General features: G+C 52.6%; 8 protein-coding genes and 1 non-coding gene across 9 annotated transcripts in view; 5 read left to right on the forward strand and 4 right to left on the reverse strand.

The window, feature by feature from the left end:
• The first annotated feature begins 2,152 nt into the window (after window positions 1–2,152).
• Window positions 2,153–2,259, forward strand: CC84DRAFT_t2. Its single transcript has one exon. It is a non-coding gene; the product is annotated as a tRNA-Lys (tRNA).
• Window positions 2,260–2,569: 310 nt separating this feature from the next.
• Window positions 2,570–3,160, reverse strand: CC84DRAFT_1075619 (uncharacterized protein; the record flags this gene model as incomplete). Its single annotated transcript, XM_018173715.2, has 1 exon — window positions 2,570–3,160. A coding segment is annotated over one exon (591 nt), but the record flags the coding sequence as incomplete, so codon positions are not given.
• An 811-nt stretch (window positions 3,161–3,971) lies between these two features.
• CC84DRAFT_1159711 (uncharacterized protein) lies at window positions 3,972–5,375 on the reverse strand. The gene is made up of 2 exons (XM_018177305.1): window positions 5,142–5,375; window positions 3,972–5,091 (listed from the first exon to the last, which is right to left on the reverse strand). The coding sequence occupies exons 1-2, from the start codon at window positions 5,144–5,146 to the stop codon at window positions 4,107–4,109; spliced, it is 990 nt and encodes a 329-aa protein (XP_018042753.1). The 5' UTR covers window positions 5,147–5,375; the 3' UTR covers window positions 3,972–4,106.
• Window positions 5,376–5,771: 396 nt separating this feature from the next.
• On the forward strand, window positions 5,772–7,821 carry CC84DRAFT_114668 (amino acid transporter). Its single transcript, XM_018176565.1, has one exon. The coding sequence runs from the start codon at window positions 5,896–5,898 to the stop codon at window positions 7,642–7,644; it is 1,749 nt and encodes a 582-aa protein (XP_018042754.1). The 5' UTR covers window positions 5,772–5,895; the 3' UTR covers window positions 7,645–7,821.
• Window positions 7,756–9,001, forward strand: CC84DRAFT_114891 (uncharacterized protein). Its single transcript, XM_018176652.1, has one exon. It carries the CDS (start codon window positions 7,998–8,000, stop codon window positions 8,802–8,804), a length of 807 nt encoding a protein of 268 aa, XP_018042755.1. The 5' UTR covers window positions 7,756–7,997; the 3' UTR covers window positions 8,805–9,001.
• Window positions 8,829–10,074, reverse strand: CC84DRAFT_114656 (GPI-anchored cell wall beta-1,3-endoglucanase EglC). Its single transcript, XM_018176560.1, has one exon. The coding sequence runs from the start codon at window positions 9,911–9,913 to the stop codon at window positions 8,972–8,974; it is 942 nt and encodes a 313-aa protein (XP_018042756.1). The 5' UTR covers window positions 9,914–10,074; the 3' UTR covers window positions 8,829–8,971.
• Window positions 10,075–11,876: 1,802 nt separating this feature from the next.
• Window positions 11,877–13,292, reverse strand: CC84DRAFT_115086 (uncharacterized protein). Its single transcript, XM_018176719.1, has 3 exons — window positions 13,045–13,292; window positions 12,268–12,995; window positions 11,877–12,106 (listed from the first exon to the last, which is right to left on the reverse strand). Exons 1-3 carry the CDS (start codon window positions 13,167–13,169, stop codon window positions 11,979–11,981), a joined length of 981 nt encoding a protein of 326 aa, XP_018042757.1. The 5' UTR covers window positions 13,170–13,292; the 3' UTR covers window positions 11,877–11,978.
• A 981-nt stretch (window positions 13,293–14,273) lies between these two features.
• On the forward strand, window positions 14,274–14,834 carry CC84DRAFT_1226612 (uncharacterized protein; the record flags this gene model as incomplete). The annotated part of the gene is made up of 1 exon (XM_018183591.1): window positions 14,274–14,834. The coding sequence occupies exon 1, from the start codon at window positions 14,382–14,384 to the stop codon at window positions 14,832–14,834; it is 453 nt and encodes a 150-aa protein (XP_018042758.1). The 5' UTR covers window positions 14,274–14,381.
• Window positions 14,835–14,964: 130 nt separating this feature from the next.
• Window positions 14,965–17,699, forward strand: part of CC84DRAFT_1108750 (HET-domain-containing protein) — a 3,809-nt gene continuing 1,074 nt past the window's right edge. The window contains exons 1-4 of the mRNA XM_018175209.1: window positions 14,965–15,862; window positions 15,919–16,063; window positions 16,122–16,953; window positions 17,071–17,646. Coding sequence (XP_018042759.1) covers window positions 15,085–15,862; window positions 15,919–16,063; window positions 16,122–16,953; window positions 17,071–17,646 — 2,331 coding nt within the window. The 5' untranslated portion in view covers window positions 14,965–15,084. The remainder of the gene's footprint in view (window positions 15,863–15,918; window positions 16,064–16,121; window positions 16,954–17,070; window positions 17,647–17,699) is intronic.

Genomic DNA, 17,699 nt, shown 5'->3' on the forward strand with positions numbered 1-17,699 from the left:
CACACACACACACACACACACACACACACACACACACACACACACACACACACACACACACACACACACACACATATGGTTTAGCATCCGAAAAGACCCCCGATTACGTTTGCAAGATCAGCACCTACCTATGGTAGAACGCGTAGTCCTCTCCAATTTCCTCTATTTGCTCGAGTTCATAGGTACCAGAGCCAAGCCATACGTCATGAAACTCTGGGTAGAGTCGACTTATATACTGTTCAAACATAGATCATTTGACGAGATTGTAATACGAGTGCACTTGTACCTCTGCCCGTACTGTGTATTCCTAATACCACGGAAAAGGTTGCGTAGATATGGAGACGGCAACCATTTACGGCCTGTCATCTACCAAAGCTGTTTACACGTACTATTATTTCCTTCCTATTGTATAGCTAGCCTTTGCCCGCCGGGTTTTGCGTAAGCAATACCCCACGTTCTGTCTGGATCGCCGTAATGAAGCGGCCATTTATTATCGAGCAAATCAGTCATTTTACATGCAGTCCGTTCGGAATACATCCCCGCTCTTTCCAGCTCCCTCCAATATAATTCGTAGTTCTACTCACGTCCTCGGTATCAAAATAAAGCATTGGTGGACATCAAAGCGCTACTTCTTTCGGCGACGGCATGCATCTTGAAGCTTCTGCGAACGCTTCGAGGAACGGACTAATCATATCATTGTCGGCGACTACGCGAATTTATGTTATGGAGTGATCTTTGTAAGATAAGTCTTCAAGTCTTGCGCCTTCCTCGGCATCCCTGTCCTGTAGGTTTTGCTCGAGCGGCGGATAGTCGCTAGGCAAAATACCGTATCCGCCGATTCTACCATCGTCTCGAGCCCATGGAGATACCATTCCTCAGAGGGACTGACGATCTGAAATTGAACACTAATCCTCTCAAGCTGCAGCCTGGAGGGAGGTGCGCTGCCGTACGGCAGCCAGAAGAGTGTTCCATCTGCTACAACACAGAGGCACAAAGAATTCTAAGATTAGAGCTGAAAGGATCAAGTAACGAAGGAGCAGACAAGTCTGGCATCTGGGCGTGTTGGTTATGTATACGAAATCCGAAAACAGATAGAATGGCTTGGTAAGGTTTGATGTCGGCCGGAACAGTGGCCAGCTCTAGCCCTCTGGCAAAGTCGTGTCGTATATCCCGATGCGGACATTAGTGGATATGCGTCATTTCTGCAACTAAATCATATGAAAACGGTTTAGGCCATTCAATTGAGATTATCACGAGGAATTATGAAAGCACTGGAACTTAGCCTTCCCGCACCTACTACGGTTCGTCCCAGTATCCATTCTCAAAAGTGACAGTAAAAGACATCAGCTATATGCAGCACTTTAGGATCTGAATTTCAGAAATGCGTATTGGTCAGTGCTATAGCGCGTCCGCATCAATGCACATACCTCGCTACCGGTCGCCTCGTAATATAAATGGACTTCTACTCAGCGTAAGAACCTCTGTAATTGCACCCGTTCCATTTGATATACATCTTGGCTTTGGACCCAAGCCACTTTGACGTCTGTCTGTCAAGAGACTGTTAAAACGAGAAGTACGTTGCTAGAGAATTCCGCTTATACCTAGTAATGCACCCTACCGTCATTCAGAAGATTGCACATGAATAAGACGTTGAGATAGATTTCATAACATACGCTATGCTATTGCATTGATGGGGGGTTTCAAAATCTGCCGCAGATTTGGACACAGTTGCTCTGCAAACGACCATCAACATAGAGCTGTGCTGAGAGTATCCGTGAACTGTGCGACAGTCGCAGTCCATTTTGTCTACCGTTTTACTTGTCATACATTCGAGTCAACAACCAAGGAAAATCATCCATGGACTATATGGTTCGATGTATGGACAGAACTGTTTTTAGTATGTCTCAACATTTTTCTGTTAGCGATATGTTCGAGCATGCAGTCTTGGTGTGTTCCATTCTCGAGTCACTGTGGCCTCCCGCCGCCTAGTGAAAAATTTTCCCTCTACACCTGCAAATCTTGACTTGCACCCCACATCGCTTCCAGAACATGACAGCATTCGTCCGCACACATTGCAAAGCCCTACTATCTGACCATTATTACAGGAATATATACGATACCGCAGGAAATGTTTTCATCAAATCAGGCAAACGCCCGGCTAGCTCAATCGGTAGAGCGTGAGACTCTTAAGTATTCACGGTCTAATCAACTCGATTACTCGGCATCTCAAGGTTGTGGGTTCGACCCCCACGTCGGGCTGTTCTTTTTAATTTTTTTTCGCCATGAGTGTATGCTACAAATGGGAGGACGATGCTGGGAGACGGTTAGCGGCTCTTTTGAGTGCGCAAATGTGGCAGTATGCGCCCCACATCAGGGATCCCGCCATTTTTGGAACCTCGGTCTGGCGTGATCAAGATAATGCAGTGCAGGGCTTCGGAATCGGTGGTGCTAAGATGAGCATTACGATTATTATATTATCGCTAGGTTACTTCGTTACGCGTGAGACATTTCAATCGGCCCATGTCCTGCGAAACACCAGACACTTTTCACACCTCGCTGTTTCCAGCGACTAGATGAACACCCTCTTTACATCGACCTTCACGCAGCCAGGCGTCTCCGGCTTCGCATCTCCGAGCGCCCACACCAAGTTCACATACTGATAGCCAGAAAAGTACGTTGAGCAAGAGTACCATCTGTAGTACGCGGTAGTGTTGCCGGCGGTGGGCGGGCTGGTCTTGTAGTTCACATATCCCTGCACATTCAGCAAGTTCTTCTTGTCAAAAGCCAGTGTCTGTGTATTGGCGTCTTGCCCCGGGAACAGCAGCGGGAGCGCATAGTTGGTTGTTGGGTCGTAGAAGAACTCCAGCGACGAAGGGATCGGCGGGGAGGCGTTCAGCTTGTAGGTGAGGATGCCGGGGACGTTGCCATCTGCAGGGGTTTCGATGTTGGAGGAGGTGTTGAAGCGGAAGGTTGCGGCGGCGATGGGGTCGGGTTTAGAGGTTGAGGGTGTGCCAGAGAGGCAGAGCGACTCGATTGCTGCGCCGGTGTGACAGGCAGAGAGCGTCTGGCCGTTGACTTGGGTGTCCTTTGAGGAGAGGACAAGACGGAAGGATTTCGACTCGACGTCGTATTGAGCGCTGGTGAGGGTGGAAAGAGCCAAAGTGATGGTGGGAAGTATGAGCTTCATAGTGCTGGTATTTGAGCGAGTGAAGGAGATGGTGCAATTGACGTATTGAAAACTTATTTACAATGCTGTGATGGTCCTTCTGGAGAGGCGGCTTTATATCTTTATATATTCACCGCGCCGCGATGCTCTATGTGCGCCTCGCTGAGCCGGAGGTCACAAGCTCACTGCTGATCAGGCCGCTGCATGACGTTTGGATGCTGATTTGCTAGTGGCTCGCACCGTGGCTCTTCGTGATTTTGGGACCTAAACGAACCCAAAGAGGCCGGACCCCGCTCCAACTAGGCATGTAGATCATTGCGGTGCAGTAGCTCCCCAAGCTTTGTGGAACGCTGCAAGCTTTCAATACTGTGCCATCATCGTCCTTGCTCTCTGGGCAAGTCGACGCGGTGTTGCAAATATCGATAGCAACCGTCAGCGACGAAAAAGTGGCGTCGACAACGGTCGATACGGTAGCAATGCAATATCAAAAAGTATCGAACTACAAGGTAGGGTCACATGGGTATGCTGACGAAGCGCCGAATGTAGGAGTTCGATAAGTTTGCACTTCTTCCAGCAGTAGTGGCTAAGTTCAAGCGTACTCCGGGTAACGTTGTGAACGTCGCAAACGGCATGGCGTGCCCGAGCAATGACATGATTGAACAAAGCGCGAACAGGTGGTGTGTGTTTTGCGCTCTTTTCTGAGTGAAAAACTAGCTTCCTCCGGTTAGCGCTTCGGGATGACATCGTCCGGAACGCGATGCCGGGGAACCATCGACCTTCAGCCTCACGCACTACAACGGTACTACTCGTCTACAACTTCCTGCTGCGCAACTAACATCGCTCCGTCTAGGCCAATACAGATCGCGCCCGTGAGCGACTTCCTGCCCCATCGTACGCCGCCGTTCAAACTCGCTCGCAGTTATCCGACTGCAGCACCAATTCACCGCCGGCGCATCGCGCTGCCAGTCTCGGGAAGCGCATCAGCCCTCCCTGACCCAGCGGCCGCACTTTCGCCTTCTTTCTCGTCCTCTCCGATGGCTGGCATAGCGCTGGTGGTGTGCGTTTGGGTGGCCCACCAAGCACTCCAGGTGACCCAACACAAGATGACATCGAAGGCCACGCTGCTGACAGCTGGATGCTCCCACATCTGCTGCCAAATGCCGCGCGGGCCACTGAATTTATAGGCCACAGCGGTCACCCTGGTGAACAGGAGACCACCACCAAAGTTGTTCGCAGCCCAGAGAAACTTGTAGAGTGTGCCTGTGAATTCCACGTTCGACTCCGACAGATACTTTTGAGGGACGACCGCGCGAAGCAGTGGCATGGCAAGCAGTGCGACATGCGGCGTCAACAGCATTGGCATGAACTCCGTCTGGTGGTACCAGTAGTGCTCGTCCGCGAGTTGATATGCTGACCAGATGGTAAAGACGATGGCGAGGAGGTTGATCAGCCATGGGCCGAACCACTGTCTTCGATAGATGCCAGCAGAGGACGAAGGAGGTGGCAGTGGCGGAGTCAGAAGCAAGGTGAGAAGGTACAGATTTGTCGCAAAGCTGATTGAGACGATCTGGCCGAGGAGCATGAACGCCCACGTATACTTGATGCCGCGGCGGATTCCTGAGACGTTAGCGTGCATTTCGAGGCGGCGCGCTGGAATCATACCTCGTTCCTCCAAACTCAACCCCAGTCCAGATGCAAAGAAGAAGATCTGGTGCGACCACCAGTAGCGTGCATTTCCTACGACGATCGTCTCCCAAAACTCTCTGAACAGCGAGGTTTCGGATAACCACAGCCCCCAGTGCATCGTATCTTGACTAACATCGTACCGAGACCGCCACATAGCCCATGCCTGGTACGAAACACGAAAGTAATGGTACATGTAGTACCAAGTCGTAAAGAGACTAAGCGCTGCTAGCGTAGCAAAGGTTCGTATATGAGCTTTTGCTGGAAGGCGGGCAGTGGTTGACTTGGACAGCACATTGTGATTTCTGATGAGCTTGAAAACGATGAAGACGCTTAATAAGAAGCACAGTCCAAGATATGAGAAGAATAGAGCGTAGGCACGTGTATTGGTATCTTCTTCTGGAGGTGGAGGGTTCTTGTGCATGTAACGCTCGGGAATGTTATTGTGAGAATAACTGGGCGGGACATAGCCAGGAGGTGCCATTGCGAAGAGGCGTTGCAATGGTTGTGAGTCTACATGTGAGCCTTATAAAAAATTGTGATCCCATGGGAAACGTGTTCAATGCGGGCAAAAGGCTTGTTTACAGAACATAATAAAGTGGTTTAATAGAGCCGGTACCTCGTGCATGGTTTCAGTCAGCCAATCAAGTCGACGTCACGGATCCATCCACGTGGTACTATCACGTGTCTGAGTCTTGCCTGATCGAGCTAGCTTCTCCCCACAAATGCCTGGACCTGCCGATCTCGAAGACTCTAGCATCATACCTCAAGGCTCCTTCCTCGCAACAACCTGACTGAATATCCTCATTGCCTGGCAACACTCGTCGTTCTGTGCTCGAGCTTCACCCACTTTTCTTGTGACATTTCCGATTGTACGAATATCCGATTATCGCGCTGAACGCTAGATGATGTCAGGGTCACGGACCACAATTGACTTTTCTTCCTGAAACCTACCATTGGCCATATCGCCGTGCATATCACCAGCGTCACGCTACCCCCTTGCAAATTCAGCTGCAACTGATACCTCAGCACAATCGACAAACACAATGGCGGACATCCCGTCCAGGCCATCCGAACAGGACCTTGTTGACCACAGCAAGGTTCTCTCACCGCATCTGGACCCTAGCTACACCGCCGATTTCGATGGCGTAGGACCCAGCAGCGCAACAAACAAACCCCATGATCCCGACGATGAGGTAGAATCTTCGTTGCGCCTCCCAGGAGGAGACATGCATAGGGATCTCTACCACATCCAGGCCAAGTCTAAACGTGCAAAGTTGCACCAGCGGGCGGCAACGTTTTCTCATCCTGCAGAGTTCGCACCTTCCGAGGCCGACAACGATGAATTCGTGCCAGTCTCTGAGCAGCTTGTTCCTGGTGGATTCAGACGAGCATACCTGGCAAAACAGGCCAGGAGCGTGAGCTACATTGCCGCACCCGTGACGAGGAACTTCATTTCGTTCCTTGAGCTTTACGGAAACTTCGCCGGTGAAGACCTGGAAGAGTCGGACGATGAATCAGCTATTGAGGAGGAAGAGGAGAATGCACCAGCGGACGAACGCCGCCCGTTGCTCGGGAGGAGAAAGAGTTCCAAGAGGATCAGAGCCCAAGGCGACGCTTCCAACATGAAGTCCTTCTTCACCCTGCTAAAGGCTTTTGTTGGAACTGGTATCATGTTCTTGCCCAAGGCATTTAAAAACGGTGGCATGCTCTTCTCGTCCATTACGCTTCTCACTGTGGCCGCGGTGACCATGCTCTGCTTCCAGCTCCTACTCCAATGCCGAGCGAGATACGGCGGCGGTTACGGAGAGCTTGGCCAAGCTGTCGGCGGACCACGACTGCGAAACATCATCCTCTCTTCCATTATGCTGTCACAGATCTGTTTCGTTTGCGCTGGTCTCATTTTTACTGCTGACAACCTGTCGTCATTCTTGACCGCGGTTACGCCCAAGAACAACGTGCCACTGTCCACGAATGCACTTATCGGCATCCAGGTCCTTGCACTTATCCCGATGTCCTACATCCGCAACATCTCGAAGCTTGGTCCTCTGGCTATCTTGGCTGATCTCTTCATTGGCATGGGTCTGGTGTACATCTACTGGTACGACATCTCCAGCATCTCTAAGATGGGTGGCTTCCACCCATCAATCGAGCTCTTCAACCCGCGGGACTTCACGCTCACGGTTGGCTCGGCCATCTTCACGTTCGAAGGCATCGGTCTTATCCTGCCCATCCAATCGAGCATGAAGCACCCGGAGAATTTCAACAAGCTACTCGGCATCGTGATGCTCATCATCACTGTCATCTTCACCTCCGTCGGCGTTCTCTGCTACGGTACATTTGGTGAAAACGTCAGCGTAGAGGTTATCACCAACTTCCCGCAGACCAGCAAGTTGGTCAACGCCATCCAGTTTCTGTATGCCGTCGCAGTCATGGTCGGCGAGCCTGTCCAGCTTTTCCCCGCCATCCGTATCCTCGAGCAGAAGATCTTCGGGCAGCGCTCGGGCAAGAAAGACGCGCTTACGAAGTGGAAGAAGAATGTTTTTCGCACGTGCATTGTGCTTTTTGCGGGTCTGGTTGCAGTCGTCGGTGCGAGCAACCTCGACAAATTTGTCGCGCTTATCGGAAGTGTCGCATGCGTGCCGCTGGTGTACATCTACCCCGCGTATCTTCACTTGCACGGCGTCGCGGAGAGTAACCTTGCGAAGGCGGGTGACATTGTGATGATGGTTGTTGGTCTGGTTGCCATGGTGTACACAGCATCCATCACGATTCTGAGGTGGTCTGAGACTTAAAAGTCCTAGATCAAAGAGGATGATGGACTCTTACGGAAAAAGCTGTCGATTATTAACTGGTGGTCCACGAACGTTGATGCGTTTATGGTTTTTCGATCTCCGCATTCAAGCATAGTACGGCGTTGGGGACAGCACTGCGATAAAACTTGGTTCCACTCAATGTTCACGGCGCGTATACGCATAAGATCCTGTCCAGGACTCTTCACTTCACACTCTCTCATCACATCTTCGTCTCCAAGCAATTTTGTTTTCCCGTATCCAAGTACCGCTACAATGTGCTGCTGCTTCTGCTTCTGGACCTAACTGATCCTCTGGATAAAAAGCAAAGCAATACCCTAGAAAGCCCGCAAATTATGGCGCCGTACGCTGACAAGTCCGCCTTCCTCGCCAACGGCCTCAAGCCCTACCACCCTTCACCTCCACACACTCCCCCAGCGTCCCCACCCGCCACCGAAGCGACCTCTGGACCCCTTTTCGGACCGGTAGCTGCAGACACCCCTCCGACTCCACCCCCGGCATCTCCCACGACCGACCTCCCCTTCAACATCGTAGTCACAGACACCCCAGCGGACCCAGCAAGTTGTTCTGCCGCGCCCTCGGAAGCCACCTGCCCCATCTGCCTCGACCCCCTCTCACTCACGCTCTCCGCAGTCCGCATCCGCGCGTGCACACACGCTTACCACGAAGCATGCCTCTCACTGTGGGTCGACAGGCGAAACACATGCCCTGCGTGTCGGTCCGAGCTCTTCACTGCGCCACCTCGTCCGCGACAAAGAGCACAGCCAGGCTCGATAACGGCGGCCGATCTTCCACCTCGGCGTCCGAGAGCAGAGGCGAGGCGCCCGGCATCGAGACGTTGGACGTCTGCGGTGAAGAGGCCGAGGGCCGGGCATTGGGGCGAGAATGGCGATTGGGTGGAGGTCAGGGCGGATATGCCAGGTCCTCTGGACGACACGCCGCCGGCGCGGAGAGCGGGAGTCACCCGAATGAGCTTGCATCCGGGCGCGAGTGAGGGCGCGGGGCGACAGGGGGGAAGGTTCATACCGGGGAGGCGGAGGGGGCCGCGAGGTTCCGGGAGGGATGTTTCGCCTGAGGAGGTAGAAGATGGGACGGGGAGTGCCGGATGGACAGGTCAGAGCAGTAGGGCTACACTATGGTAGTGGTTGTGATGTAAGTCAGTCTGCTAGGAGGTATGTGCGCGCAATGGGAAATATGTAGTGTCTTTGTTTAGGTTGGTCATATGTTATTTGTACATCTAGTCTATTCTCACATCATCTATTCTACATAGTGTGACAGTATGGACGGGATGAACTCGCGTCTACACACCCTAGCACGTAACCTGGAACCTCACAGCCTCGTTGACGATATCGCCAGCACCCTTGATGCCCCAGTCGGGGTTCACCTGCACTCCCTGCGATGTCTGCAGCTGGAAGTAGTACATGTTGACATCGGTCGCCAGCGCATGACATACGGCCTCCTCCCAGAAGGTGCGGGCGTCCTCCGCGCCGGGAACGGCCTCACCAATCGTGTCACCGACGATGGGCCACCCGGTCTCAGTAATCCAAACAGGCTTTCCCTGCGCAGCGCCGACAGTGTCGGTGTACGCCTTCCAGAACGTGGCGTTCGCGTTGCCGATGCCGTTTCCGCCCACAGTCGAAGCTTGGTAGTACGGGTAGGCGTCCATGCCGAGGAAGTCGCACGCGGACACGACAGCGCTGTTCGCACCGTTGACGAAGGCGTCCCAGGTGTCGACGTGGCCAACGGGCTTGCCCTCGAGCGAGGTGCCCTTGATCACAGCGCGCGTCTTGGAGATGAAATCAACGACCTGCTCGGGGGTGGCGCCAACCTCACCAGTAGAGGTACGGTACAGATCCTCGCTGCCGACGGAGATACCAGTGACGAGGTCCGTGAAGGCGGTGCCGTACTGGCTGATCGCATTCTTCAAGGCGTTGAGTTCGTTCTGGAAAGCATCGGAAGTCTCGGAAGCCCAGAGGCCGAGGAGGAGCGTGGACTTTGTCTCGATGGCGGCGGGGATGGCGGAGATGGGTGAATCCGTGGTGCCACCTTGGATCATGGTATAGAGGCGCACGCTCGTCCAGGCACCATTGGTGCCGGGGAGCTGCTGCGCGGCCTTCATCTCATAGGCGAAGTCGGCCTGCTGCTTGTTTGCGCCGGTGCTGAACGTGCTACCGGAGTTGAAGCCCTTGATAGCGGCATCGGCGACTGAAAATGTGGCTGCGACAGCCAACGCGGAGGTAAAAAACTGCATACTGATCTAAAGAACGAAGAAGCGACAGACTGGGGATTCACAAGTGGGCAGGGAGCACCTTCTTATGGCATGGAAGCGGAACTAGAAAAACCATTTGTGCCGACAGATAGCCCGCCATGGGCCCGAGTTGAGTAACCGTCGTCATTTTGTGGGTTATTCTGGGGAGACACAGCACCTAGAACGGACAGCTGGGGCGTGGCGGTTTCCGATTCGAAGATCGGATGGACGCGCGGTTGAGGTTAGGCTTTGCTAGTGGAAGTAAACGGGCGGGAGAAAACGCCCTAGCGGCGAGCTGAGCTGCACGGTGTCAGGGGATCGTGCGTCATCCATGCGCGAGAAACGCGTCTGATCGTCCCGTTCCGAAGATGATTCTATACCGGTGTCGAGCAGGTGCGGTACAAGGCTCGGGATCGGTCTAGAAGAAGTATCGCCAAGATGGTTATTGTGTTGGCCTTCGACTCTGTGTTTTTGACATCACGTGATGTGTGCACATCAGTCATTCGGGGAACACGAATATCGACACGAAATCAAAAGAAAAAAAAACCACGGTCAATTCTTTGACATGAACCCAGTGAATACTAAGTGCGAAGACCAGCACTCCATCGAATCCACGAGTACATACATGCATGCAGCACTCCCGACCATCCCTGCCACCTCCACCCAGCCTCGAACGCAGGAACTAATCCAAGGATTCACAACATGCGAATGAAACCGTCCCAAGATAGCCTATTCAGCAGCGGTTGAATCCAAGAACTTCCCCATCCCCCACATTCTCCCCTCTATCCCACTCTGCCCTCTTGCTGACCCAACCCTCCCTCAAACAATTTCCCCCCTTCCCCGCACACGTCGTCCTTACAACGTCCTCCTTGTTGTTCTCACTACCAGGTTTACACGCCACAAACCCGCCCTCCTTCGTCTCGGCAACCGCGCAGAGGGTGGGCGCGTATTTGATTGTGCGGTGGCAGATGGTGCAAGTGTGGGGCTGGGTGGTGCACATCGTGAATTACAGATAACGAATAGTGGTGGTGGTGGATTTGGTGGGTCCCGTTTCAAAACTAGTGTGGGTGCGGCTGTGTGCGCGTAAGTGGAGGGTGCGATGTATTGGTTGCTAATTTTAAGGAATGGGGTGTTGGAGGGGTGGAGCGGAGAATGAGGTGTGCGGCGGTGAAGGGGGCTTGTCTGTGATGACACGAGGTTGGTTTGTGAGTTTGCGCTGAAGTAGGATTCACAGGGTGAATTGAAAGGGGCGTATGGCAGCGTTGTGGTGCTTTCGGAAGTAGTTTCACTACACATCCCATGCCATTCTAAGGGGTATGGTTGTGGCTCCGCTGGACGCAAGACAAACACCTCGGGGAGCATGAAAATAGTGATGCCGACGACCTTATACCGCTATGACGTAGACATAGCCTCCGGCAGCTCCAAGAGCTCCAAGCACCTCTCTGTGTCCACGTCAGTGTTGCACTCTCCAACAGCAATACTAACTCGAGCATACGTACCAGCAACCTTATACTTTAGTGCCATGGTCTGGAGCACCTCCACGAAAAGCGTCATATTGATCGACGGTAAGTCCCCCTGGGTATCCGCTTCCTCAATCAGCCTGGACGCCCGAATCGCATGATACGGCAGGCTGCACCACGTTGGTTGAATACCATCAAGGTAGTTCTCTTCGAAGCCGTGGAACGTGCGACATCGGGATATGACGTCGTGGAGTTGATCGACGTAGGAGTGCAGGGAGCGCATAGTGGCAGGATCAAGGGTGCCTTGTGCGGCGATGAAGAAGCATTGGATCTGTATGGCAGCACTGAACGCACTTAGTAGACCACGAGAACTTAAGAAGGGTGGTGTTACCCCAGCACAACATGTATCCCCGACCACGAGCTGTCCTCTTTCATTTGCGCCCTTCTCATGTCGAGATACTCCTCCAGATCCTGCAGTATGACACGTATCTTTTCAGTGAGTCCCGGCGACATCGACACGTAGCGGTTGTCGCGAATAAATTTCTGCACGCGCCCCAAGCGTTGTGCGGCGTCGTATTCGTAGACACATCGAGCGAGTCTTTCGATTTCTACGGTGGAGAAGTTGGAGACGGATGGCCCTTCGTAGGGGCTGGCACAATCGCATGAGGGGCTGTTGTCGAAATGAAGGGGCATGCATTGGGCTTTTGGCATGATTTTTGGGGGCATGTTGAAATACCTGACATGGTTTAGCAAGAAACCGAGGCAAGTGGTTGCGAGATTACCTTTCCAGTCGGGTGATACCCATCCATGTTAGTATAATCTGGACACATGGTGAGCAAGAGCAAAACATCTGTTGGGACGTAGGACTCGCCTCCTCATCGTCTGCACTCAGCTTACCCAAGTTTCGTGCAGCGTGCTTTGCCATAACTTCATCAAAGTCGAGCAAGTACGCTAGTCGGGCACATGTCCCCAACGTCGTTAAAGCTCGATCCTGAATGTCTTGATTGAACTCAAAAAGCGCGATCAGCATCCCAGCTTGCACCATCTCGATGTTTGGCTCCTTGAACCCCACATAATATTGGAAAAGATACTTGCACTTCCGATACCAGGGCGACTCGGCAAGCGAAGCAGCAGGAGGGTGATCAGCTGGCGGCGAGACAACTAGGTGCATTGCCAAAGCCAGCAGTACAAACCTATCGGACGAGAGCAGTGTTCCAAATAAAGCGAGTTCTTTCTGCCACTTTCTATTAGACACCATAGGCAGCCATTGGTCTGTCTGCGTAATATAGACCCGCATTATGCCATGGATGGTGGCTTTGTGTTCATCCAGCGTGGCCAGTATGCTCTGCCACAGTATCAAGGACATATACTGTGGTTTGAGCGTTCCTGGTTCGAGCGTCCAATTTGTAGGATTAGGGCTTTCAACACCGTGAGATACCGCAAGCTCAATGAGCGATCTTTGTGAATCGGTGCCATTCTGTGCAGCTGATTGGGGTGAAAACACTTGAGCTTCGATTCTCCTCAGCCGTTCGAACACCTCGTCGAATCGGCTATCGTTGGCTTCATTTCCAGTTTCCGACTCATGCGTTTTCTCGAGATCAGGATACAAACAGTCTATGGAAAGTCTATCAGCGGCTGTTAGTAGAAGCGGGCGAGGACACGTGGAGCACCTACCGCAAGCAGCGACCGCACTTCGGCAGCACTTTGTCGCATTTCTTCTTGCTAGACTTGCATTGTGAACATGTTCGCTGGGCCAACGGCTGAGGGCTGCCGTGATTGAAGCCGTTGGTGCCGTTCATTGCCGCAGCGGAGGATCGAGTTTAGCACATGCAGCTGGATGTCAGCCCCGCAGTCTTACAGCCTAAGCCGCACCTGGACATCTTGGTTAGTTGGGCGCTGTGGCATCGAGACTATGGACGGCCCTCACGAAAGGCCAAAAGCCAAAGCCAGCAATACCTTACCCCGCCCGAAGAGAAAACTCTCGTACAGTACCTCCTACGAATGGCTGCCCTCGGAACCCCCGTTCGGGTTAAGTACCTACCCTCGCTAGCCTTCAGCATCGTCCGCTAGCGGCCCACAACGAATGCGTCGACGCCCGCGACGAAACCGCCGTGCAAGAACTACCCTCAGGCATTTACCAAGCGTAATCCAGAACTCAAACACAGGAGTAATAGACTGATGGATTGGAACCGCCATGACAATAATATATACGATATGGTTACTAAATGGTTTGAGGTAATGAAGGACGAACTCAATAAGCTAGATATAAGGCCCGAGAACTGGTACAACATGGACGAGACAGGCGTCATGCTCTCTATGCTCGGCGCTATCAAAGTGCTCCTAGGTAAGGATGATCGGCGAGACTATAGAGGCGCTGGCGTGAAGCGAACTATGGTGACTGCTATTGAATGCATATCAGCAAGCGGTGAGGCCCTAAGCCCTATGATTATCTGGCCAGCCTCTACCCACCGGAGTAACTGGACGACCTACCTTACGCCTGGATGGGTCTACGCCTTCTCCAAGACTGGCTATAACGACTCCCATCTGACCCTAGAGTGGATGAAACGAGTATTTGAACTCCAGACAAAAGCCCGAGCTAATGGCAAGCCACGTGTACTAATCTGCGATGGGTTCGGCACACACGAAACCCTCAAAGTCCTAGAGTTTTGCCTAGAGAACAACATTATCTTATGCCGGTTACCCTCTCACACCTCCCACAAGACTCAACCATGCGACATTGCGGTGTTTGGGCCACTAAAGACTGCCTACCACGACCAAGTAGAACGACTGTACTGAAGTGGAGTGACTGTAGTCCTTAAGGAGCACTTTACCTCTTTGTATAGTCCTGCCAGGGAGACAGCTATGAGCAAGAAGAACATTCTTGCAGGGTGGGCCAAGGCTGGTCTATTCCCCTTCAACCCAGACAGAGTTTTGAGGACTCTGGCGAAGCCTTTGGCTCCCTTATCCGCCCTTAACGAAGCAACCGAAGCATCCCCGTCGCATGAGGTACTATGAACAACGAAGCCAAGACTCGACGAAAAGAGAAGTCAAACATAGTTGGCAGAAGCAGGGTCATGACATGGGAGGATATCGAAATCGCACGAGCGAAGCGAGCTGAGCAGGAGGCTGCTATAGAAGCTAAAGGCAAGCAAAAACGCGGTCGTAAGCCAAAGCGCTCTGCGACAACAATAGAGGAGCCTTTAGGGACAACAGCGGAGTCAGCAGAAGCCTCACGCGTAGTCACAGCTCAAGATATCATGGACAGTGCCAATGGTCAAAGAAAGTACAAGAGAGTGAGGCACGAGCCAGAGGAAGCGACAGCGAGGGTGGCGAGTAAAACTGTGAGATTGCCACAAAAGAGGCTGCGAGAGCTGCAGAAGTGCAGGCGATCGGATGACGGACTTCAGTGGAGAGGACTGCGGAGGTTTCTTATAAAGCCCAGTGGCACGCATGTATTAATATGAGCTCCATGAATTAACGTGGGCAATCTGACCTCTCCGCCAAGACGATCTGGCCCCTGCTCCTTGATACACCACGTGACCATATAGCCGAAGCGGGGATCGAAGCGCGAGGCTGCAGTTATGCGGAGCTGGCTCACAGCCCCAAGCGCTCAGCCTGATCATTCGAAAGAAGCCATGCACCTGCATCCGTCTCCTACACCGCAGCCAGCGTTTGCCAACGGCCCTCACGTCTACAGAGCATGCGTCTGCCGCGATGCGTCTGCTCCAGCGCCTGTCAAGCGGCACCTACGAGCTGACCTACTTCGACCATGACGATCCGCCCCCGTACGCCATCCTTTCGCATACCTGGAGGGAAGGTCAAGAAGTCTCATATCAGGAGCTCATTGCTGGTGCAGGCAGGGACAAGAAGGGGTTCGAGAAAATCTGTTTCTGTGGTGAACGAGCCGAGGCAGATAGGCTGCAGTATTTCTGGGTCGACACCTGCTGCATCGACAAAACAAACATCAGCGAGTTAGATACGGCGATTAACTACATGTTTAGATGGTACCAGCGCTCATCTAAATGTTATGTATACCTGTCGGATGTTTCTGTAGGCGATCACGATCCCGCAGCCTTTCCAATAACATGGGCAGACGCCTTTCGCCGCAGCCGATGGTTCACACGTGGATGGACGTTACAAGAGCTTATAGCACCGGGCAGTGTTGAATTCTTTTCCAGGGAGGGTAAGCGTCTGGGTAGCAAGATAACCCTAGAACAACAAATACACGATATTACTAGGATACCTATCGACGCTTTGAGAGGGCAGAACCTCGCCGAGTTTAGCGTTAAGGAGCGTATGAGCTGGGTGGCTTCGTGCATGACAACTGTGAAGGAAGATCGAGCGTACTGTTTACTTGGCATTTTTGGGGTGTTCCTACCAGTGATACGTGGAGAAGGAGAAGAGCATGCAATGAGGCGGCTTAGAAAGGAGATTCGGGAACAGCAACAAGAATTGATGACTGAGCAGACAAGTAGCGGCAGTCACAACACGCGTAAGTGGGCACTAACAGCTATGTGTGGCTACAGATAGCTGATGAGTCTTTCGCAGAACGATTCCAAACTCACCTATCCCTTGCGATTCCTTTCCGTCGCGACCCTGACTTTGTTGATCGCGGTACGCTGCTCGACAAGCTGAAAGAACAATGCTCTGCGCCAGCGTCCCGGTTGGCGCTGGTTGGTGTAGGAGGTGTGGGGTAGGTTTTTGGGCAGTTCCTTGGGTCGGCAGTCGCACCTCGTCTAACAAGGGAATAGCAAGTCGCAGCTTGCCATAGAGCACTGCTACCGCACGCATGAGACATCGCCAGGGATGTGGGTATTATGGGCGCATGCTAGCAGCACCGCCCGGCTCGAGCAGAGCTTCCACGACATCGCCGACCGTGTCAAGATCGAAGGGCGACGAGATCCACAGGTTAACATTTTCAAACTGGTGCACGACTGGATGTGCGACACTAACGAGCGGTGGCTACTCGTGTTAGATAATGTTGACGATGCCAGTTTTCTGTTGGACGCCCAAGCTACTACTTCGAAGATAACAGCCAAGCCATTGTATGAATACCTTCCCTACTGCACACACGGATGTGTTATTATTACAACGCGGAATAAAGAAGCCGCTCTGCAGCTAGTAGAACAGCGCGATATTATCGCGCTCAATCCGATGAGTGCACTGCAGGCGCAGACTCTACTCACAAAGAAGCTTGGAGTGCAAGCAGCTAGCAGTAACGCCGCTGAGCTCACCGAGCTCGCTATAGTACTTGAGCACATGCCGCTTGCCTTAGTTCAAGCTGCTGCATATATTTCGCAGAGAGCGCCACTGTGCTCTGTAGCGCAGTACCTTGATCAATTTAGGAAGAGCGAGCGCAAGCGGACAAGCCTTCTCAGGTACGACAAAGATCATATGCGACGCGATCGGGAGGCGAAGAACTCGATCATCACGACGTGGCAGATCTCGTTCGAGTACATACAGCAGACACGGCCGTCGGCAGCAGACCTGCTAGCGTTGATGAGCTTCTTCGACCGCCAGGGGATTCCCAAAAATGTGCTACAGGCGCAAGCCAAGCACAAAGAGAACAAACACAATCGCAAAGTCAATACAGCTAAGGCAGATCGCAGCGAGAATGAAAATAGGGTGCAGTTTGAGTGCACTAATAGCAACGTAGAAAATCAATCCTGGAACGACTCTATAGATGACTTTGAGGACGAGGACTTCGATGACGATGACGTTGATACCGATTTTGAGGACAACGTCTCCGAAGACGATGAATTTTTTGAAGACGTTGCAGCCCTGCGCAACTTCTACTTCATCTCTATTAGCACTAACGGCACAACCTTTGAGATGCACGCGCTAGTGCAGCTATCAATGCGTACGTGGCTTGCGGCGAACGGAAGATTGGAACGCTACAAAGACCAGTTTATTAACAACCTTTGCGAGGCGTTCCCTACGGGAGAGTATGAGAATTGGATAGCGTGTCAGGCGCTATTCGCGCACGCTAAGGCGGCGACTGGTCATAAGCCAGAAGGGGCATCTTCACTGCTGCAGTGGGCTACGTTGTTGTATCGCGCAGCATGGTATGCGGAGCGCAAAGGAAGCGCAGGTGAAGCAGAGGTGCTAGCAACACAGTCATTAAAGGCACGAAAGAAGGTCTTGGGGCGAGATCACGAAGACACGATATGGGGTAGAGCGATGGTGGCGAGCGCCTACAAAATTGGAGGGAAGTGGGACGCTGCAGAAGAGTTAGAAGTGCAGGTGATGGAGACTCGCAAGATGAAGCTCGGAGCAGTCCATCCAGACACGCTGACCAGCATGGCCAATCTGGCATCGACATTTTGGAA

The sequence above is a fragment of the Paraphaeosphaeria sporulosa genome (genome assembly GCF_001642045.1).
Source record: "Paraphaeosphaeria sporulosa strain AP3s5-JAC2a unplaced genomic scaffold CC84scaffold_1, whole genome shotgun sequence".
Lineage (NCBI taxonomy): Eukaryota > Fungi > Ascomycota > Dothideomycetes > Pleosporales > Didymosphaeriaceae > Paraphaeosphaeria > Paraphaeosphaeria sporulosa.